At 39.9% G+C, this 24,890-nt stretch overlaps 1 protein-coding gene across 1 annotated transcript in view; it reads right to left on the reverse strand.

Moving 5' to 3' along the window:
* nell2a (neural EGFL like 2a) overlaps positions 1-24,890 on the reverse strand; it is an 80,180-nt gene that overhangs the window by 20,458 nt on the left and 34,832 nt on the right. The window contains exons 13-15 of the mRNA XM_044357784.1: positions 16,793-16,918; positions 5,248-5,370; positions 3,975-4,070 (exon numbers count right to left, since the gene is read on the reverse strand). Coding sequence (XP_044213719.1) covers positions 3,975-4,070; positions 5,248-5,370; positions 16,793-16,918 — 345 coding nt within the window. The remainder of the gene's footprint in view (positions 1-3,974; positions 4,071-5,247; positions 5,371-16,792; positions 16,919-24,890) is intronic.

Genomic DNA, 24,890 nt, shown 5'->3' on the forward strand with positions numbered 1-24,890 from the left:
TTCATGATGTGTCAGAGTTCTCCACTAGCTGGTGTCTGTCTGTCAGCACTGCGTGTCCCCTGTCCCTCCCCATCCATTCCCCCTGAATGGTAATGACAAGCCAGCAAACGCGCACACACAGTCACAAAAAGACTGTAACACAAATAGAGCCACAGACACATAGCAGAAGACAACACACATCCACATTTGTACAATTACACCAAATCAAACACAAATGTACACAAAATATTACACATATGCACACGACAACACAACGATGTACAATAATCCAAAATGGCATTGAAAATCCAAAAACTGTTTGCATTTCCTCCTAAGTAAATGTGTGTGTGCACACTCATAGGTGTGCGTGTCTGTATCCGCACTGCTTTGAAGACCTCCTGTTCGGTGTCTTATGACAGGCCGTCAGTCTGCCGCTGCTGCAGCAGAAGTGGTTGAGTCCCTGGGGAGGCCTCTAAAAGCTCACAGGGTTCTGGGGGTGGGGAGCCCAGACTTAGTGAAAGCTTTTCCATGTTCATCCACCCAGCTCTGCTTCTCCTCCTCCTGCTGCACCGACTCCACCAGCCTCATTCTGCATCCAAATGCGGAGAAAACTCACTAACCCCTACTCTCTAACCACCCATCTCTCCTTGCATTTCCCATTCCATCGCTGCATCTGTCAGTTTTTCCCAACATCTCTGTATCTTCCTTTCCACTTCACCTCCTCTCACCCCCCTCTTAGTCGTTACCTCTCTTTCCTCTCCCTCCTCAAATTTTGCATCTGTCAGTCTTTCCGTACATCTCCTTCAAACTATTCTTCTCACCCCCCACCTCTTTCCCATCCTCCCTCGCCTCCCTCTATCCAGTGGAGCAGCATATCCTACAGTACATTAGCCTCCATACATCTCTGTGAGCTTCTCCTGTAGACACTTCCCTCGCTGGGAGCTGCTGTCACACTGTGAGGAGACAGTAAGAAGGACCCCCCTTTCACACTGACTGACTGGTGAAGTCTCTAAACAGTGCCAGAGGCTTTAGCCCTGTAGCAAGGGCCCTGATGGTGGTCCTGGACTTTAAAACCACAAGAAAAAAAAAAAGCACGAGGATGGTAGCTGTCACAGAGCTGACTCGGATGAGATCGAGAAGGGAGGCAGATTGTGGGAGGGAAATGAAAGATAGACATACACACAGCAGCAGCAGCAGCTGTGGTGACAAACATCTTGTTGCCTGAGGCATCGGGAGCATGCACGTGAGAGCTTGTTTGCGTTCGCTTTCCCAAACCCCGAATTCTAATCAGCCTCTATGATGAGCAGAGAAGAGCCTAAAAACAGACTGATCCCTGAGCCAGCAATCATTCATCCCCTGATCCCCCTCACAGTGCGATTAAGAAATAGACAACTGTAATTAGGAAGAAAAACTGTTTGCAACCATTTGTGTTTAAGGTCACATTTAAAGGTGCAGTGTGTAGAATTTAATTGCATCTAGCAGAACGGACTTGGCAGAAATGGAATATATATATGTTTTAATAGTGTATAATCACCTGAAAATAAGAATTGTTGCGTTTTCGTTATCTTAGAATGAGCCCTTTATATCTACATAAGGAGCAGGTCCTCTTCCACGGAGCCCACCATAGACATGCACCGCTATGTTTCTACAGCAGTCAAACATTTTCACGTCGAGGACCCCTAAACTGACACAAATTAGACCATGGACCCCAATTTGATAAGATTTTGTCCCAGGGTCCCTCATCCGATAAGATTTTTGCTTTTAGATGTTTTATTACAGAAGGTGTATGAAACCCATGACCAAAATAATCATACATTCTTCCATTGTGTCGCAAGTTTCACTGCCACTGTAGGTTCTCTTACACGCTTGGAAGGGGAGGAGGAGGGGTATTCACCACTACATGCCACTAAATTCTACACACTCCATCTTAAATGTGGTAAAAGAACATGTTTAAGAGTCAGGTGATCCAAATTACAATAAAATATATTTTCTCACCTACCCCTAGTGGTGTCTACTCAGGTGGATAGTTTTGTTTTATTTTATTTACCCAGGGTTTGAGATATGCATCTCTGAGACGTCTGCTTCCAACCCAATACAATTGAGGTGAACAGAATTTTGTGTCTGGTGCTTACAGAATTGAAAAATGAGATTAGATAATAATCATTGAGCTTTAATGGTGCTAGTAGGCAGATTTTTTTTAGCCTCTGGACAGAGCCAGGCTAGCTGTTTCCCCATTCCTGGTCTTTATGCTAAGCCAAGCTAACCACCTACTGGCCATGGCTTCATATTTAACAGACCAACATAAACTTTAGTCAAGAAAGCAAATAACAGTGTTTCCACTTTTGTACCTTAACAAAGCAGTGTATCTTGCTTTTTTGAATATTAATTTCCTTTTTTGTGGACGTAGACATCCATTATTTAAGAACAAAGACCTTCCACAGACCTAACCTCGGTATGATCTGATTAAAATAGAAGTGTGTGTGGAAAAAAACTAACTCTACAACAAAGAAATGTTTCCTACAAAACTAATTTATTTGTACATTTCTTCTTTTGAGATATCGACTGATGAATAGAATCACCTTAGACAAAACGTCTGTAAATATTGTAAGATTCCTCTCTTGATGGACTATCCATCAACTGTTATTGAGCCGCAGAACACTCACAAAAGACAGTGAAGTAAGAGCGGGAGACGAAAAGAGAAAGGCAGGGATCCAAAACACTATATAAGGTAATGAAATGTGTGATTGCCTGGACCGTGCCATTACTAGGGGACGAGGTCCTCAGAACCTTCTCTGCTGCAAAAATGGGGAGGAGGGTAAGTCATTATGGTTAGGTGTGTTAACACACTGTAGATCTCACACAAACACACACACACTCACACACACACACACTCTTTCTCTCCTCCCTCAACATCTCAGAGCAGCACCATGAGGAAATTCATTTACTTTAAGACGGGCAGTAAAAAGGACGCCTCGTAAAAAAAGGTCCTTTATGTGCAATCAATACCTGAACCAATGAGCGAGCAGAAAGGCTCAGTTTGCTTCACTCAAACACGAGCACACACACCGAGAGAACTGTCATGACTTGACTTTCTATTAGCTCGGCTGCTTGTCTCCTGAAGGACACTCCAAGAAAGGTTGAAACGGGTTATGAGAAAGGTGCTGCTGCTATAGATTAGACATACGGTGCATCCAGCTCAACCACTAGGATTATAGTCTTTCTTGGTTACCTTAAATCACCAGCACTGCAGAGGGGAAAACACACTGAAAGAGATCCAAAGCCCTGAGTCTTATCACAGTGTTGTGTTTGACATATTTCCATGCATGAGAGCAAGTAGTGATATGGCCTTTGCTATAAAAACAGACTGACTTAATACCCAGTTAAGCTATCGTTGCTCTATCGGATATTGCGCATCAGGAGTTTATGCCATTGTAATTTGGATGTGGCATGGAGCCTATGAGGAGGAATGCCATGCTGATTAATAATGTCTGTGATATGGGGTAATTCCCATACTGCTGCAACTGCAGTTCAAATCCTCCATTGTGCCATTGGAAGAGGTACAAGCTCATTACTCACCATAGAGCACAGACCCACACAGACACAACGGACACACACACAGCCACAAACACACACACATACAGTGAATATAGCACAGGATGAGCACTGAAAACATCTCAGCATTTACAGATCAGCTGTTTTGTCGAGGTCAGAGCAAAAACAGCTCCACAAAGTAAGAGTAATCACTGTTTTTTTTAAACAACAGCCCACATATGCCAAGATAACTAAAGCAACAACTTTGATCTTAAGTTCCTTTCTATGGTAATCTCCTCTTTCCTTTTTTCCTTCTCCTGTTGGATATGAAGAACATGCAACACCCCCTCACTTTACGCAACCTCTCCTTCCTGCTTCTTGTCCCAGCCCCGCACATCCAAAAGTCCAACCTGAGCTATTTTTGTGGAGAAAAACGTAGGAATGAGACTGAAATGTACTCTTACCTGTCTCGCATCTCTTTCCAGTAAATCCTTGCTGGCAAATGCAGTTGTTTGGTGAGATGCAGGTTCCCCCATTCTGGCACAATCCGTCACACATAGCTAGAGGTAGACCAGAGGAGAAGAGCCATTACTCACTAAGATTAACGAGCATTAACTATGTAATTAGACCAGCAGCAGCATATGTATTTGCATACAGAATACGAGCTAATTTGGCGATGTGATTCATTACAGGCTCTCATGATATTATTTCGTGTGATTAATGCATCTCACCAAGGTTAATTCAAAAATGTTCATTATTCGTGGGTAGACTGTTAGTTAATGTGTCCCCAAACCACAGAGAAGTCATTGAAGTTGACAGAATGCAATGGAAATAAATGTAATATATACATAAATCATACCCTGCTCGCTCAGAGGAAAGAATAATTCAAAACAAAAGAAGCTCTGTTCAGTAGAAGAAGCACCACACAGTGTTTTGAATAGTCAGAGTCATCATCAGGGTTATTTTGTCAAATTCTAGAAAGTGTTTTCTGTGGAAGATGAGATGAAATTTTGATTCATCTGTTTTGCGGCTGCACCTAAAATCTTTTGGACTGACATGATGACCTTTCTTCAAAGAGGAAACATAGCTGTTGAATTTAAGTAAACACTTGTGCTGTTTGGAGTAGGAAAGGAATATTTTAAAGACTGTGATGTTGTATATATAAACTTATTCTTGATATTGGGAGGTATTATATTCACACCAGCAAATTCTCAAACCAAAAACCAAACCTCAGAGTATTCAAAGCCACTTTTAGAATATATATAGACACCCTGAAACTTAGTCAGTAAGGCCATAAGAAGTTTATCTATATAATGTCTTAAATGTTTTATTTTAATCTATTTTTTTAATGATATCTGAATAAGATAGCTCCTATCCTATTTTCTCTGTACCCAAATGTTCTAATCAACCTCAATCATGAGCAGAGAGGAGCCTAAAAACAGACTGATCCCTGAGCCACCAATCAGTCATCCCCTGATTCCCCTCACAGTGTGATTAAGAAGACATTATTTTCTCAGGATGTGTAGTATTGCTTCTGATCTTGATGTGTAGAATCAGAACAGTTCCCCTTTAAATGGATTTCTAATCAAGGGATTGATTTAACAGCTTAAGTCAATTTTCTAGTAAGAGCATAGATAATGAATACAACACCGGACAGATAAAAGGACCCATTAAACCTGGGCCACATAAGGATTTACAGTAGGTGCTGGTCAGTGCCGTTTATATGGTGGCGTTTACCTTTGCAGACTGTCCCATTGCCAGTGTAGCCCGGCTTACACGAGCAGCTGTGGCCTCCAACCATGTTGAAGCACAAGGCGTTCTCATCGCAGTTGTGGAGTCCACTGAGGCACTCATCATGCTCTGAAGACAAGAAAACATAATATACAATGATCCCAACAAGCTCCTATATACTGTATATAGATATACACATCTTTCTTAAAACAATAGTGGTAAAAAGTGGAAAAATGCAGCTGCAACAGTTCAGAAAATGTCACTCACATCTGCAAACCACAATGACCATCAAGAAAATGAGATGGTATTAAAGAAAGCAAAATGTTTATTTTCCTTGTAAACATGACAAATGATCGCCTCTAACTGGTAATTTGTTTTACTTTCAATTAAGAAAAAGCAAAATTCGAGACTCAGTCTTGGATTAAATTACTTGATAGTTCGACAGCTGTGAGTCTAGTAATAAGACATTAGTGACAAACAGCCGACTGGAGGACGGGCTATTTCTCTTTCTCCTATCATGATCTGTCATAACAAAAATTTTTCAGATGTTTTACTGTAATTTGTTGCTCTTGTTTGGCACTATGTGAGGGATGGAACTGCCTCAATGATGAATCTGGCTTCTATAACGACTCGAAATAAACTCCTTAATGTGCACATATACATCAATGCGGTAGCAGTTTATGCTTATTAATATGTTGTATTTTGCATTTATGAGCCACTGTCTTCTAGTTTTAGTGTTGTAAATTCGCACAATTGGCCGTTAAGTTCCAAGGGAAATGTTTTCTGTAAGTTTCACACAAGCATTAATGAAATGTCCCCTTAGAGCCAGGACTCCAGAGCTCCCATCACTGTCGCTGTGGAGTTAGTGATATGGTGTGTTATGAAAATCCCATTAAGAAGCTTGACTAATGGCTACAGCCCATGACGAAGCACTATATCCAACTGGCAAACAAATATCTTCCCCTCAATGTGGAGAATCTCTGAATAGGACAGAGAGACCAAAGCTGCAAAATAAAGTGCAATAAAAGCCTGAAGGATACACAAATCAAACAGTCCGAGTACAAATATTATAATGATACCACATGTAAAAAATACTCTGTGTTGAATAAAGCTTTGAGCAAGTTATAATAGCTGTCGTATGGTTTGATAGAATATTTACTATTACAGTAAAATTAATATTGAGCAACAGAAAAATGTGAGCCATTGAAGAAATACAATTAAATATCATTATTGTGGTGTTATACATGTAATTTAAGATATGTTAACAGGACCATTAAGTCACTTTACCAGATTATATCTACTGTAAGTCCTTATAGGTCCATAAAATGATTATTATACAGCGCACAAAATTATGACACTAATCAAAAGTAGTGCTCTATAATCTTTTTTAATATTCTTACAATACATGTTAATATTTCCTCTCAGTGTAATGTGTGTCCCTACCACATAAACTGAACTAACAATGTCTTTATTCTTTGTTTGCTGGCTGGATAATGGAACCCAAATTATGGAGAGTAGACTATGAAGGCTACATGTTATTAATGGTGAGTAAACAATATTGTTAATGCAGGCTTGTTATATCATAGCCTGCATCTGGTGCAACCTTCATAAGACAGAAATATAATAACTACTAGAGAGTTTCACATTTGATTATTACCATTTCTTATGTGGGAGGAAACATAATTTATAAATAGGCCTCCAAAGTGCTGTAAATGAGCCAATTTGAAGCTGCAGGAGTGGCGTTTCCTTATCTTTATGATGGTTTCCATTTCAGATTTTATTGTCAAGAAGCTGTGTGCTGAGATAAATGTGATTTGATTTGTTCTGGAGGCTGCTGGATCTTAACACTTCACTCATCTGACATAACATAATGTTTAGCTGTCATAAAGGGGCATGATATCTTCAATTTATAGTTTATATTACACAGAAACCACAGCTAACTCTTTGAATAATACCCAATTTTCAGTCTTTTAGCACCAGCTGGACCAATTCCACAGCTGTGAGACAAACTTGTAAACCAAACTTTTGCACTACTGATTGTACTATTGACGTTTACCCTCGTCAAATTAGAGAGTATCAGTGTGCTGACTCATTGAACCCCCCTGGCCTTATCCTCCTGAGCCTCCATCATGTTTATTTACATGGTGACACATTTTTTTTATGTTTTTATTTTTAATCCCTTCTGCAAACCAGATACTACAACTGTAAAAGCACCTTATTTGAAAATCTCTTCTGATGCTGACTTAAGAAAGAATTGTAGAGCATTTAAACCCTTTACTTGCTATATAAACAGGAATTTTAATGTACGCCCTTCATCTACCCCTGAACACAAAAGCAGATCTTTATCCCACCTAAACACACACACAAAAGAACACTCCTCTATTGTATTTTGGAGATTCACATAAATATTGATTTCTGATAAGCACTTGCTTACTGCACACTACATCAGCTGAATTGCAGAAAACTTTCTGGACTTATTTTAACCTTTGTAAGATCTTCTTTTCCTTATTTAACAACTTTGTATTCATTCATGACCCAAAGGATGCAAAACAGAATCATGAAAGTTTCATCTTCCAGAACGAGTTCTTTCTCGCTGACAGTATTTGTAAAAATTCAGTAATTTGGCCAGACATTTTATTTTATTTCCTATTCCCATGTGTTTATAGTGCAGAGAGAACTTTCAGAGGCTGCTAAAAGGAAAAGTATTCGACTGAATATCTTAGAAAAGGTTAAGACTCTTGAAAAACACAAACACAGAGACTTTAGTGTCAAACTAGGGGCAACAGTTTGGATTGTTTCCAATTATTTTAGTGAATTTCTGGGCCAAACTGCGCCTGGTAGGGGTCGGAAATAAATTCATTTCTCTCAGCTGTTTTCTCTTGCACGTTTTGTTTAGACATTAGGCAGTTCCTTCATCAGCAACAGTGATACAATATTCTTGCCTGCGATACCTTCTTACAGGTAATTTTTCCAGAACTTTTTAAATGCATGCAATTGTGAAAAACAGTGAGATTGGAGGACTCAAAGATGGCACCTGAAGAGTGAGAGGATCAGAAATCTGAATGCTTGTTGCAGAAGACCTGAGTCACATCATCCATTTCCCTGCCATCATCCAATCCATTATATCTCCTGAACAGACCGTGGGCTCATCCAAATTGAAAGTGACATTGTGATGAGCTCCTCCATCGAGGGTATGATGTATGTGTGTGTGTGTGTATGTGTGAAATAGATTGAAGGGCACTTAGGAAGGCCCGCTGCTCTGCTCTTGTTGCTGCTTCACACACACACACACACACACACACGCACACACGCACACACATACACTCACCTGCTGTTGGGCAGAATTAAAGTCTGCTCATGGGCATATAAAAACAGTAATAAGAGCACAGGATAGAGGATAGAGAATAAGGTGTTTTTTTCCCCCAAGGTCACATCTGCCAGAGCAGGAAACAGCCGGCCGTCAGTCTGAACAGACAGGGCATCAGAGCAACCAGGTGCTCTGTGTGTGCAAATCCCATGACTCATGGGTTTAGTATTGGTTACTTGTAATTTTGGTTATTTAGAAATTTAGGCCATATTACAGCACTCGGTGTAAGCGATTCTAAATTTAATCACCAACAAAATCCCCAAAATGTGTCTGTCTGTGTCAACATGAGAGAGGTATTTCCTCGCTGACTGCTGCTGCTCAGGCTGCAGACAGATAAACAATCAATTATGTACAGCCTGTCACCAGGGATCTCTCTCTCTCTCTCTCGGCCGTTTCTCTTCCTGCTTGACTCCCTCCACCTTCTGCCAAAACAACACCAGCCTCAGCCAGGTCTGACCTCGGGCTGCTTTCCTGAAAAACACTGCAGCCTCGACTTTAACTTCAAGATTACAGGCCTTTGAAAGCACAGTGATCTTATGATATGGATGTCAGGGAAAAACTTCCTTTGCTTCCTCAGTGACACTGGGTCTCTCTGCTCTAGTGATAAACAGCATGGGTGAGACAGAACCACGAAGAAGCCAAGAGTGATACACTGCCTGAAACTCTGATTGTCTGGACAAAGGTTGTCATCCCATTAGTGAAAGTTATGAATGATTTCATTACACTTAGAAATTTGCTTAACATTTTCTTAAGGCAACAAAGGTGAATTGTTAACATAAACAAATTATTAGCATGTTAATTTGGGTAATAACAAACAAGACATTTTTTTGGAAAGAATTGCACCCCCAAAGCATCTACTCTGGGTTGTATTTTGTGTGCCAGAAATTGGATGTCACAGGAAACTTGCTGCTGTTTTATTGGAAAAATAGGAGGAATCACATTGTTCTTCCAGCACAAACACAGGGGCAACAATAGAAGAGTGAGACCAGTGGAATCAATTATTTCAGCATTGTTACATTAGATTGTGCAAAGCAATAGAAATGCTTTCTCCAAATCCTCTTTGCGTCTAAACACGATGGAAATAATACTTTTGGAAAAAAAAAGAGTAATTATTCAAAGGTATCAGTTACTATGACATCAGTATTAAAGTTAAAGGTACCCTGCAGAGTTTCTGACCACTAGTAGCGCTGTGGAGCATTGTTTTTATGAGTGGGTCACGGTTTTGTTTGTATTGTGCACATGGCAAACACACAAGCAGTGTGATACACATTCCTGCTTCTGGTTTCACGTTATTTTGCTGATTGACAGTTAGTGGCAGTGACGCACCAAGAAATTTAATAGAACAAAGAGAAAAGAAAGATGACTGCTAGAAATTAGACTGCAAACTGGCAAACATGGATGTGAACAATATGAGATTTGAAATACTTTTTTAAAATTGGCTTTGCAAATCTTTTATGGAAATGCCTTAAACACATAAGATTCAAGGATAAACACAATGCATTTTAGTAAGAAACACATAATGTAAACATAATTTTTATAGCACATGCCAAAGACATCCCTATTAGCAACAATTTAAGACTTTTCAGTTCAATTTGCTCAGGCACTTCTCTTATTCAGGCAGGATACTTGGATATCATGGAAAAAGGGGGAAAAAACTCAGTCCAAATCCCCCTCAGCTGCCAGACCCTTTGAGTCACCAGACTAAAAGTCTTCTTTTCTGATCTCTGTTGTTGACGAACCCCCTGCTCCACCTCTGGCCCCTGTCCATCCCTCCCTCCCCCTCTCCACCCATCCCTCCTTCAGTTCCTCTGCCTCAGGGGCCCAGGTCTGGTTATCACAGGATTAGAACAAGGACACACACCCTGCATACACACCTTGGGCACAAGCGCTTCCACACGTACACATGGCACACGCGCACACCTCAGGACAGCCTTCTTTAATAACATTCAAAGGGAGAGCACAACCAATCCGCTACCTTTCATGGATTAGCTGCTAATCTCACAGAGCAAGGAGCACCTCGGCACTTTGGGGAAAAGACGAAGAGTAGAGGGGAAGAAAGAGGAGGAATCTTGACCTTCAAGATCAAGGATAAAGTGCTAGTCAAAGAAAGGGGCACAAGAAAGTTGGGGATGGGTCTCCTGCTAAAGACTCCACTAGATACGAGCCTGGGCCATGTCAGGACATTTGGTTGTACATATTTCATTTAAACAAGTACATGAAGTCCACGTGTTCCAGTCTACCACCAGCTGCGATCTGAACCTGCGACCTCCCTCACTGCAGGTGGTTTTGATAAAATACGGAGTTCTGTCTGAGCTCGCTGACCCCCTGACAAGCTGACGAGAAATATAACCAGGGCTCCATGCTGTTTCGCCCGGGCTTAAATCTGCGGATCAGTCCTTTAATCCACTATTCTGCACATAAACACTGAGCCATGAAATGAACTACAGTCAACTTAATCCTCTTTACCAGGCAGACTGGTTTACATATGACACTGTAATGAATGTGGAAATATGGCTATCAATACCGGGACATTGTTCCTGCTGAGTTTGCAATTTGTTAATTGGTGAAAGCCATTGAAGATGATAAAGACGCTCATATATCATAGGAATGTACAATGTCAATGGCCGCTGAAGGAGGTTTAATGTTTCCTTCCACAGCTGTAATATTTCTTCTGTGGGCAACTTAGAGGAATCAGAGCTCCCTTTGGACTCTTTTCAAACAGAAGCAGATGTTCAGTTGCTATTAATAAGCAGCAGATTCCTGCAGCTAGTAGCTTAGCATCTTCCTATTTTCATTGTCAATTACCGCCACTAGGACTAGAGAGGTGACACTCAGCATATCAACATGTATAAGGAGAAGCACCCTGTGGTGTACTCCAGACCCCTGACTGTTATTGTTGACACCTAATTTGGCTATAACTCATCTTTCTAATATTGGCTAAGAGGTGAGATGAGGCTGTAGTAGTGATTGTGTTCAGAATCAAGCACTCTGGGCTCTGATGGTGGATGTGTGGGAGCTGATAGTCCAATAACTCAGTGGGGAGATTACGATGGTAATTTGCCTGAAGCAAGGAAAAAGTCATTACATCAAGCCTCTGCATAAGCCTTGGTTTAATCACATAAATTGACTTTTATAAGGAGACGCATAGCTGTGTATTCCACTACAGTGACTTGAAGGCATTTTAATAGGAAACTACATAAAATATAGTGACACAATTTAATCCACTGGGTTTGAGGGTATTAATCTTCATTGTGAATCTGGGGAATGAGCACACAGTGGAAGAAAGACAAATGAGTAAAACAATAAAACTTGCCCGCAGCTCAGAAGATTAAAGAAAACACAGTGAGTGAAATCATATAAGGTACAGTGGTTGTCTAAAGATAATGTTGAAAAGGACTGAGTAAGCGAGGAGTATTCTTTCACTAAATAAATCATAAGAGCACAAGCAAAGAGATGAATGCACATTTGTTACTCCCTCAAAAAAACTATTCCTCAATCTCAATTCTAACTTGTTTATGCCTTTCAGAAGCCTGCTCACAAAAAAAAACACAAAGTCACAAATCCTTATCTTTGCTCTATTATTTCCTGAATTCCATTGACACGGAGAGAGAGAAACTCTACAGGGGGCCCAGATGGAGCAGGAAATGGGAGTTTTCACCGGGTGTTCGTTGTGTTGCTGAGTCTTACGGCTTTAATTCAAACTCCAACGGCACGGCAGGAAGGCTGCGGGCCTACAGTAAATCCTCCAGCGTACAGCGTGGCAGCAGCCAGCCCCTTCACTCTGCTGCCGCTGAGTTAGTTTGCATTGATTCAAATTGCTTTTTTTAATTACAGACACGGAGGAAAAGCAGTCCGTTGCCTCCTCTTCGGAAATGATTCACACAGGGAGCTACTTAGCATCGTGTTTCACAAACTGCAAACAACTGGTGAGGAACGAGGCAGATCTGCCGCTAATCACTGTGGAATGACACTGTGTTATTTTCGAAGAAGGACAGAGACATCACATTAGAGAGGGATTACTGACTCAGATTTTCTTACGTGTTTTACACTGAGTATGGTCCTGCATTTGGCAGTATAAAAAAAACATTTTAAATGGACTTTGTACCGTAGGTGACCTTACAATAGACCTTACAAAGTCTTTCTGTGTTTCTACACTCAGTAAATCTTAACAGTTCATTTTTTCCACATACATCCTGTATTTTTCCTTATCAGATTCATGCATCAACATTCAATATTTTTTTTAAAAGATATCCAATATTCAGATAAAATAAAAATAGTTTTTACACTCCAGATTTAAGAACGATACCACTGTGATGTCTGTGAAACTCGAGCAAGGAGTGGTGATTAGCTTAGCTTAGCATACAGACTGGAAGCAGGGGGAAACAGCAAGTTCAAAAGTTCAAAAATCTGCCTACCAGCACATATCAATTTAATTCATACATAAAGATTAATGTAAAACCGACAAATTGTGGGGTTAGATTGAATTAACATGGTGTAACTGTTTCTTAACAAAATGTATCTGCCTGACACTCCTGTGCACTGTCTCCGCTGGTTGCCTGCCTCACAGTGACAACAAGATTTAGAAAACAAACGCCTGGCTGCTCTTTGCCAAGAAACAGTTATAGCATGTATCTTCACCTAAAACCACAAAGTGACGTTTTTGCATTATTGTTTTTGTATGGATTAAACAAACAAGATATAACGTGTTAATTAGTGAGTGGATATTTGGATAGAGCAAGGCTGTTTCCTCCTGCTCTAGGGCTTTATGCTAAGCTAAGCTACTCGCCTCATGGCTCTAGCTTCATACTGTAATTAACAGAGAGATATAAGAGTGGATTGATCCCTTGACAAGAAAACAAATAAGTGTACAGGATTTCACTTAAACTACACCTGATTTTTTTGTATGATTTCCACACAATCTGATAAATCGAGATGACATAGGTCTCTTTCTCTCACATGTAATGAAGTTTGTCTCATCTACTGTAACCTGAAGACAAACTGTAGCGGAAGAAGCTGTTATGAACACGCTTAGGGACTACCATGATCACCAACAACAATCATCCACGCATTCTTTTTAGATTGATTTGGTTTGCTGTTGAAATTGACTTTGGTTTCAACTTTGATCAGGAACAAATTGGTCTGCCGCCTCCACTCACATTCTCTCTCATTCTCAGGTTATTGGTGACTTTCTCTCTCCTTATCACACACGCAAGCACAGTACAGTACTTTCACACACCAGATGACTGTAGACTGTAGACACAAACAAGGCAGAGAGTCCACAGACACTCTGACACTTCCAAATAGGCCTGAAGTTAATCTTTGAAGTGAAGTTTCCAAAGGATAAAAGTTTTCACACCAACTATTGGAATCGCTTTTGAAAAGCTCAGAGTTGCAAATATATCAACAAGCAACTGGCATGCCTCCGTTATTCACACACATAATGAAATGTGCCAGAAGTTGTGTGAGCATTCCTGTGGAAGCCCAGGATGTTAAATGATGTTTTGATCTATCATCATGCCCTGCAGCGGATATCAGGCTGTGCCATCATAAATCTATGCTATGAGCCTTCTGACAGGTGAGTCGACTTTCTAACCCTGACCTAATGTATCTTTAAACTGCCTTTGAATCCTAACCGTAAATAAGCAAAGAGCAGATACACCGCGACCCATCATTCCATCTACACTCTATCTATTTAGGGCTAACCTACATTGGCTGGCCCCTCTGACTTGATAAGCAGTTTCATCTGAATGCCATGGCCCCCTCAGTAGTCCTACCACCATCCCAGCTTATCTAGCTCCACTTGTCTTATAAATAGTCGCTTGTTATATCAGAAACTTTTCTGACTTAATGCTGCTTTAATCTGCCCTTGATCCTTTGTTTGATGAGTCAGACTACTTCTTTTGGTGAATTTATTTCTTTCTCCTTGTACATTTTTTTTTATCAGTTTCATAATATGCTATGCTTGTTAATAGCGATTAGTATATGTGTTTATTTTATTGTTGGCACATATAATTATTGGTTATTCTTCTTTTTCTCTATTCTTGTCACTTTTTCTTTAATTTATGTGCAGATGTATATATATAATAGACATATATTTATCCTTTTTGGGTTTTTTTTGTTTTTTAATCTCACCAGGACAATCCACTTTATTCATTTAATGCATTAGGCTTTTTTGTTGTTATTTGTGCAAATAAATAAACTTTAAAAAAAAAAACATAATATTGTGTGTCTGCTTAGGCTGAGCTACAATTACTGGTCCATCTGGCTTGATAGGCAGCTTCATTTCAATGCCATGGCTCACTCAGTTGTCCAGCCACCATTACTGTTTACCTACCTCTGCAAACCCTACAACTAGCAACTATTAGCAAACCGTCTGGTATGAGGTGTCCCAGGACCACCCATGTCTGTATATATAACAACAGGTTAAGCTAAGCAGCATGTTGCCATCACCGGCAGCAAACAAACCAACTGAGCCTCTCCAGCTGCTTCATCCTCACAAGCAAGATACAACGTACAAATCTGTCTATAACATCACCAGCTAAAATTTTCAGGATTTTTCACTTACCTATCTTAGGCCTAGTCTCTACCCACAACCATTTACTGGAATTTGCTGCTGTGTCGGCCATGTTTTAATTGCCTATTTTAGGCTCAACTCTCTTCTAACTAAAGGGACAAAGCTGATTTGCCAACAAAATCCCTACAGCCAAATTCCACTAGACAGACGTTTGGTTTCCTACAACGTTCCTCTGCCTCTTCTGCCAACCCTGTATATCTAAGCCGTTTCCTCTCATAAGCCACTTCAACTGCATCCTCCCATGGTATTGTCAGCTCCACAAAATACACAACACACAGTGTTTCTGACCACAACACAAGATCTGGTCTTAGATTAGTGGTAGCTCTCCTGAGAAAAATATGAGCTGTTTTCCTAGATCTACTCTCATTTTCAAGTCCCGTTCTACCTTTGGCTGCACAGCCTTTTAAACACCACACCAAAAAAATCCCATCTTATTTCCTTTTCGCATTCAGTGAGTTTACTTCTAAGAGCTTACTCTCAGTGGCTGCTGCTAGACGCTTCAGCACTTGGTTATTTCTTCAGGTGTACTGCCCTTGAGACAGGCTTGTTTTACACCCTGTTAGAATGTGCTGGAGTGATGCTATACCTAAACACAAAGGCCTTTCTCCTTTCTCGCAATAAAATAGGGTTTAGTGGTGCACATTAACACTTTCTTATAGAATAAATATGTGCAATTATAGAGTTTGACAAATCTAAAGTTTTAACAAAGCAAGGAGCAAGAGCCAGAGAGATGGGCTTTGTAATCTACACAAAGCAAATGCAGTCCAAAATTGATTCAACACTTTCTCTCAGTGTTCAATCTTTTCTCTATCGCTAGCTTGTGCTGAATCATAAAGTAGTGAGGCTGGTATTGATTTGTGTGAGTGTGTGTTTGTTTTATTTTAATGTGGTGCTGGTAATCAGCAAAACTCATAAGCAAAAAAAAAAAAAAAAATCATAAGCAAAACCAATAGAGGCAAATCAAACTCCGACATTCATCCCTATGCATATTAAATGAACAGACCGTTTATAATTGTAGGGTGACAGATTCACAGAGAAGTGTGTCTAACCAGGCGCCATCTGGAACATGACGAACGAAAATAGGGAGAGAAGGTGTAGCACATGGCCAAGTGTGTTTTACAGGTGTCGTAAAGTATTTGTATGATAAGTATGTCTCTCATCCCATCTCATGCTGCACACTGACACTGATAACTCACTATGTTTATATCTGAATGTCTGGCTGCCTCTTCTTCTCTCTGTCTCTGGAAGTCTGTGTGTCTCTTGGCTGCAGAATTTATCATCATGAAATCAAATATCCTCCAGTGTAAGACTAAGGATGCAAATTAAATAATTTCTTACTGGAAATAACTTTGGTACATAAAATTCCTCTCCTTAAAAGCTCTTGTAGTAGAAATCTACAGTAGAGATATATCCTTCTATTGAATCTATTTATCTATTCTGCACATCTCTTCTTGTCTCCACACCCGTACAAAAACAAGACAATCATTCTCTTTAACTGTAAGCAACCTCTACACAAAAAAAGGTTTCTCTGAAGGTTCACAAATCCAGAATAAACACACAGCCTTCTCCACTTTACTCCAGCCTGTCATGGGGTCAGCAAAGGAACTCACCTGTGCAGGAATAGTCATCGATCCTGATGTAACCCGTATGGCAGATGCACATGAAGGAGCCAGGGGTGTTAACGCACATGGTGTTCTCCCTGCAGTAGTGCTTCCCTTCAGCGCACTCATCAATATCTGAGGAGAAGGGAGAGAAAAGGTGAGAGGGAAACACAAAGAACGAAGCTAGGTCAGATTTTGATTGTTTCTCTAAATCCACAATATTCTGTAAAAGTGATGTCAAATTATCTTTAAAATCATTTTCTGATTATGTTTTGTGCTCTTCTCGTTAAAAGGTTAATGCGTGGTTAATTATGTCGTAGATATCAATTGACCTTTACATAAAAATATGCAAATATTGGATGGTAGATTACAGACATCCTCTTTTGTTGAAGACCAAACAATATCTTATCATTTTAATCAATATTCTGCATTGATACCTCAAGCCTCAGACCTCAAGTTCAAGCCTCATGATCGATTTTGACTTCCTCTTTATTTTTCCTTCCCTTTTTCGTTATATATTTAATGCTTTAAAGGTAGAATCAGTGATTCTAATCAAATATACTTTTTGTCAAATTCAATGAATATCTCCTCATGGTCCGCTAGCTGTCCATTCTGTGTGTGCGCTGAAAAAAAATTTGGTGACCATAGTACATGCCATGATATCTTATATAATACTTCCCAGTTCTATGGAGAGAGGAGTGGGAGTTTGGAAATGCTGTGGCAGGAAAGTTAGGACTGACTTTGGGTGTTGACCTGAATACATTTGGGAGACAGCCATTGTTGACTTAGTTTTCAATAGGTTTTTACTTACAGGAATGTACAGAAATACTTGAAATAGAGGGAAAAAGGAGAGGAGAGTTAATTGTATGCACAGATAAGAGCCATAATTTGTTTATAATATGCTGATGTTTAATGACAAATATTAAGTTTATTTATCATATTTCTTGTTATACATATTTGTCAGTGTTGCATCACCTTGCCCTCTGATTATACAAATAAATTAGCTGACAAAGCTATCTTGTTGTCTTGTTTTGTTTTGCAAAGTTCGTGTGGATGTTTATGAGCTTCCTGAATTCATCAAAGATGTTGGAGCATGCCATAATTGCCTTTGGTTTTCATTAATTTCTAATTAGGGCTGAGACTACAAGAACACGTAGACACTGGTGATACAGTTTTTACAGGAAAATCCAGCTTTGTCTGTTTGAGTTTCAATAGGGAGGATATATCTTTACAGCAGTGTTATACTGACAGCCACGGCTTTTTATTGTGGTCTATTTTAGGTGTTTCTTTGAAACAGATTCAGGATTGCAGGAACCCTATCCTGGGAACCACCTTCTACACTAAAGTATGTCCTAGTTGGTGTTTGTAACAGAAGGTTCCTAAAAGATCCTGCGCAGCCAGTAGGAAAGGGCTATTTGTCTTCATCAGTGAGAGACAGAGGTTGAAATGCAGAGGGTTCATGAGAGGTGGCCACTGAAGCACTTAGGGTTGCACCATTCGATTTTCAATCTATTCAAAGAGAAGCACTTCACATGGTGGCTTGGCTGCTTTTCTCCAGACTACTACTGATTATTCAGTGCATCCCTGTGCTTTTATATCCTGTATGAGTAGTTACTGTAGGGTAACAATTACGCCACTGGACAAATAATTTGAAAGGCTCTCCGCACCCATACTGGTGTTTTCAGTTATTCTGGTTAATGACACCTCTGCTCAGTCAAGCCAGCCTATGCTGAGCATCATATGAGGTCATCAAACGTACCAGTAACAATGTTAAAGGTGTACGTATTCTCATTTTAACAGTTGCAACAGGAGTGTCAATCAAGCACAGTCTGATTGATTAAAATAGTTAATATTGTTCACTCTGAATGAATACATAAATCTTATATAAAATATAATTCCTTGATATAATTCCAAATACTCCTGAAAATGGGTGCAATTGGACAAAACCAGCTGCCCTGGATCTGGAAGTAACAGTCCCATTCATTCTCCCATTGACACTAGCCTACTACTACTCAGCATTTAACCACATTTAGCTTGCTGATATGGTTATTTTGCCAGTGCATTCTGTAGATTTTAAGGTTGAGTTGCATTGCTTTTATATGTAATATCTCAAGTGGTATCTCAGGTTTCCAGAGTTTACCCCCAACCTGCCCAGCATTACACAGCAGAAAGATGAAGTAAGGGAAAATCAGAGCTAAAAAGCAACTGAATATTCATCAGGTGGCCAGAAACTCACTACAAAGGGATGCTCATATAGTCTGATAATAACAGAGAATTAGCATTTTGTTTCATTTGATTAATTCAGCCTAACATTGTGTTCATGTTAGCTGAATTCTCGAGTCTCTGGTTATCTGTTGCTATTTTTCATGAATGTTGGTACCTGCTATAGGTGGCTAGCTATGTAGAACGATGTCGGCACCATTCTCAATCCTGCTTACCCAACTGTTAATCGTCAATCCTTTCTCTACCATTAACATGCACATTTGAATGGTCAGAAAATCTGTGGGTGCCAATTCAGAGGTCTGGAACCAGGATAATGCTCACTTTGCTCTGTCTCCACTGGATTCTTTAGGTGGGAACTTGTTTGCCAACATGTTGGCGTAACAACTGGACAAACCAAAGGACTTTCAGGGCTGTGTTTCTCTGAGTTTGTTTTGGAGGCTCTCTACACCCTTGTAATTAAAACTTGGTTAGTGCAGCTTTAAGAATATAATTTATTAGATTGTCCTTTGTATTTCCATCTCACTCTCATGATTCCATATTTGGATCCATATTAGCTGTTGCCTTAGCAACAGCTATTCCTGGGTTCTAAACTGCATGCCAAACCATCAGACAGAAGATGCACAACACTGCCAGGGTAAACAAAATAATCTTGATAATGTGATGCAACCAAATGCAATTCGATGCAAATACAAGTCGAACCGAAAAAAAAACAACATAGACGTGTAATATGCTCCAGATCCTTGTTCCTATTGATAGTACAGGTCAAATGTAGGAACTTTGTGAGAGACAAACTCCATAGTCCTTGACATTACCAATTTATTATTCATTCACTGTATTCAGTGTCTGTAAGAGCACAAGAGGACATTCACCTCTGAATATGTTCTGTGCCAGATGCTTTTGCAAAGAGCACTTGAAATTGAATTTCAATAGATTTGCATTGGCATTCACTCGGCTCACATGTCCTTGGGTAGTGCACCGCCCACCACCCCGCAAACTAAGAGCTCAGCACCTGCCTACAACTGTGGCATTCACATTTCCTCGGTCCTCTTCTTTTCACAGTTCATCAATATGTGCTGCCTCCAGCTATTCAAAAGCTTCACGGATAAATGAAGCAGGCAGACAATTGCCGACCACCTATGAAAGTACACGTGTCCTTCACTAAATGAATGGAGGCTAATTAAACTCTGTGACTGGGTTTGAGAGAGAGAGAGAGAAACAGAGATGTAGAGAGGGTTGGGAGAAAAAAGGAGGTAGAGGGAATGGCAGACGCATCAGCCTTCAACCTCACTTAGTCTGCCCTAAATACTTAACTACAGTTATCCATCTTATACTCAGTCTATGTGCGCATGGTTAGGTATATGTACTGTACGTTAAACATTTTTAACATTTATATATATATATATATATATGTATATATGTATATATATATGTGTGTGTGTGTGTGTGTGTGTGTGTGTGTGTGTGTGTGTGTGTGTTTTCATATGTATCCAGATATGAACATTCATGAGTCTCTTTGTTTTTTACTTCACTTTTTTCTTTTATATATTTATAAATATTTCAGATATTCTGTTTATAATGCTGTATGTGCAGTTTGCCTCACTTCAATATGTTTTTATATATTTTGCTAATTCTGCTCATTACTGTTTTTATTATATGTATTGTATGTGTCAAATATTCTGTTTATGATGCTTTATCTAACTTCTACACATTTTTATATATTTTGCTAATGTTGATCATTACTGTTTATATTATATGTACAGCCCTTTGAGGCATACTTTGTGTTATGGGCTTCAATAAATTTTGACTTGACTCGCCTTGGCAGACAGGAGGGCTGCTAACCAGAAGAACTAGATACAAAGACAGAGTCACGACAAGCTATACTGTAGAGCTAGACAGAAATAGGGGGGAGATGAGACAGCCGGGGAGAGGGTGAAAGACTGAGATAGCGAGTGAGAGATATAAAGGTAGGACAGAGGGAGGTGGAGAGAAAAGGACAGGCAAAGTAGCGGATTAAACATAGAAAGATGCAGAATAAGGGAGAAGCCAGTGTGAAGTAAAAGTGGTGGAAAAAGTGTGGAGAGTTTGTAAGAGAGTGAACATTTGAGATGGCAAGAGACAGAGATTTAGATGGCAGAGAAATAAAAGTGGAGAGAAAGCAGTGAAAGGTATTAACTGTCGCTGAAGAGACAGAAAGTAAGAGAACAAATTCACTCTCCGTTGCCCTCTATTGCAATGGTAACCTTGAGCTGAGGTCTTAGGTGACAGCTTTCCCAGATTCTGATTGGCTGTCCGTGGCGGTGGCTTTGATTTAGAGCCTATTAACTGTAAGACACCATCCATCCTGCCCCTGGTGACAGCAGTTACGTTTGCTAAAACAATATGTTAGGAGGTGAGATGATGAGGGCCACCGCACGAACAAATCTCCATCTCCATTAACACACTCCATTTTCTTGATTGGCCTGTCACACGGACACACGTGATGCGCCAGGCAAAGAAGGCTGGCCAAGAGTCAACGGCAGCTTTTACCGTTGAATGGAGTGCTCGGGGTCAATCTGTTGCCACGCCACGATGGATGGCTAGAAAATGGCTGTTTTTTTTTTCTTTTCACCTTTGTACATTTCAGCATAACTACTAAATCAATCATTGTCCTCTACCTGAGGAGAGTGGATAGCTTTGCGTTATTAGTTAAAGTTATTCATGAAAAAGGACGTCATTAAGTTTGTGCTGTCAGACAACAATCATAGCAAACTACTCTCGTTATTTCATAGAAAGCTATATGAAACCAGAACTTTTGGGTTCTGATGAGGTAAGCAAAACTAAAGTTGCAAAGACATTTGTAATAATGCAAGTTATTCAAAATCCAGCTACTGAAAATCCAGTACTACAACATAACTTTAATTAATGACATGCAGTTCACTCCATTTACCTTGACAGGGATTGTTTATTTTCAGAAATGATGTCGTATCGATGTTTTAATTATATGTCTGTTTTCTGAGGCCTTTGAAATCATGCTTGCATTGCTAGTAGCACTGACCATATGCTTTTTTCACACCCTGTGCAGCTGTGATCACAGATTCACTGATGGGTGTGGTTGGGTGTGATCAGGGCTGTTGTCCCTATAAACACACACAACAGTGATATCACAGTGTACTGACACACCCTGAAGTGCTATCCTAGGACACATATCATGAAACTGAGATGTCCCTCCTTAGACTCTGGCCAGGGACCCTCTTTGCATGTCATACCCCTCTTTCTCTTCCTATTTTCCTGTCTGTATCTTCACTATCAATCCAAAGCAAAAAATTATCTGAAAAGAAAAAAATCACAAAGGGCTCAAATTCAAATAGAAGGTGGGTGCTCAGCTAATTTATCTTTAGCACAAGAACATATTTCATTTTTTCGGAAAGAAACCCTTAAAGCCAAATTGCTTTGAGTTACAAAAGCTAGTGGAACAGCAGCAAGTCGAGGGGTAATGTCAGGACTTTGGTTCTCTATAGACTAGTACTGTTGACCTTGATACAGGCTAAAATTGCCTGCATATGACAACCTACTATATGATGACCTAAATCTATTTATTCAAATATACAGTTATACTATACACACTATTATCAACTGTATTTATGTAGTTGGAGGTCATAATTGTTCATAGTCATAATGAACATAGTCACAGTCATGATTTCGCATTCCTACTATTGCTCATCCAAGTCATTCCACAACTATGTAAATAGGGAATAGAAGCTTATCCCTCTCCGCTTGCATTGCATGTAGTTCTAACAGGGAGCGTCCTCGCTATCTGTGTTTCATACTGCAGTACACCAAGGTCTGGAAGTAGGGAGATAACGCTGCCATTGCCTTTGGATATCCCACAAAGGCACCCGAATCTGTGCCATTCCACCAGCAGTCTCTCTCTCTCTCTCTCTCTTTCTTTCTGTCCTTTTCTCATCCACCCATCCCTTCCCTAACCAGCTCACTTACTCAAACAGATGGTTTTCAATAAATGGCAGAAGGACAAGACTTGCCAAAACATTGTCTGATATTCCTCACTAGCCAGTTCCCTAATGGCCAGATATATAACAGGCAGAGGGAAGAGCGGAGACACAAAGAGCCGCTCCTGCTGGGCAAACAGAGTCCCACTCAGCAAATAATCTCCACAGTTGGCCTCGGTTCCTCATGGGTGGAGAAAGGTGTCAGAGGATGTAACAGGGTGACTCTTTTGGTTTAGGAGTGACACTGGATTAAATATAGAGTTGAGGTGTTCAGGATGTGTGAAACAGAATGCTTTACTGTTGAAGTTTTATGTGATTGTCACATCCTCGGAAGTTTTTGTTTGTAGAAAAACGAAATAATCCTGGTTAAAATTGTCCATAAGTTACTTTGAACCCATTTTAAGTTTTTTTCCTCATTCAAATGAAGGGTCTAAGAATAGAAGATGTTGTATTGCTGCACAGATTGCCACCTGTGGCAAATTTGTAATATTGAGTTACACATAAAAATTAACTTGACTTGACTTGACATTGTTTTTCTTGTCTCCAGGACTGTATTTTGTTAGTATGACTCAGGGAGCCATAGTTGGATTTAAAACAAAACAAAAAAAAAAATCATACATATGGTGGTTATGCTATGGTGGCTTGAATGGCACGTTAAAGGAACAGTTCAACATTCTGGGAGATTTTCTCATTCGTGTTCTTGTTGAGAGTCACACAATGTCGGCACAGCCTGTGTAGCAAAAGCAGCACGTTATCAGCAGCATTCAGGCACAGTATTGAGTATAGGTCACCCTTGTTTTGGCAGCCCAACTCACAATTGCCATAGTTACTTGTGTAAAACAGAAGAAGAGAGAGGCAAGTGAAAATGCAAGCCCTTACACAACCTGTGCAGACAGCTGAATCGATTAAAATGGACGTGTGTCTTCTCAGTCAGACGCATGTAATACAGACAACTGAAAAATGCAGCTGAAACACCTCCTGTTATGTCCATTATATATGAAGTTACAGCCATGAGAGGGTTAGCTTAGCTTAGCATAAATACTGGAAACTGGAAATACATACATTGTGATTGATCTCTTTAAGAAATTTTTCAAGAATAAAAAATAAGATTAAGGCTGCAACAAATAATTTAATCCATCAATTAGTTTTTAAACCTGCAGTGCAGAATTTTAACAAGCCCTTGCCACACAATGCTGATTAAGCTTATCACCTCCAAATAAATCTCTCTGTATTTCACAGTATACAGAGTTTTAAATTTGGTGTTGGGTTTGACATTCCCACACCGGCCAGATGAATGAACACTCTATGGGTAGAGCATGCGCACTAGAGACTTCTGCCAGCTGAAACGGGTAACTTCCAGTTAGCCCTCTGCCAACTTGAACGAGGATAAAATAATTGAATCGCGCACATCTTCTAGGCTTTCCAAATGTTATCAGACCAAATTCCAATTGTGAAACAAGTGATTTCGTGGGGGTTGTGTGATGCAAAAAACAATTTATCCACCGTTTTACAGCTGCAACATTAGTGACGGAGTAGGCTACAGTAGAGCCTATGACATAAGCACGTGTCGACAGTGTGTTGTAGTTACTGTCACTGCCAGAAGGAGGATACAAAAGTCCTGCACTCCAGCTTTAATTGATTATTCATTTAGTCCTGACATACAGTATTTATGCAGGTTGTGCCCATCATAGTAAATTAGCAGATCTAAATGTGAGGTCTTCAAATTGCTTATTCTGTTCACAGTTCAGGTATAGACTTTTCTTTTGTTCTATTTGCTGAAGTCTTGAGTATTTATGGCCAGTAACACATTGTGACACTGCAAGTTGTATTGCAGAGTGTGTCTGGAAAAGGTGGTTCAACAAGCGAAACTAGTCTAAATACATTCCACTTTCTTTCAT

The sequence above is a fragment of the Thunnus albacares genome, chromosome 7 (assembly GCF_914725855.1).
Source record: "Thunnus albacares chromosome 7, fThuAlb1.1, whole genome shotgun sequence".
In the NCBI taxonomy this organism is placed as follows: Eukaryota; Metazoa; Chordata; class Actinopteri; order Scombriformes; family Scombridae; genus Thunnus; species Thunnus albacares.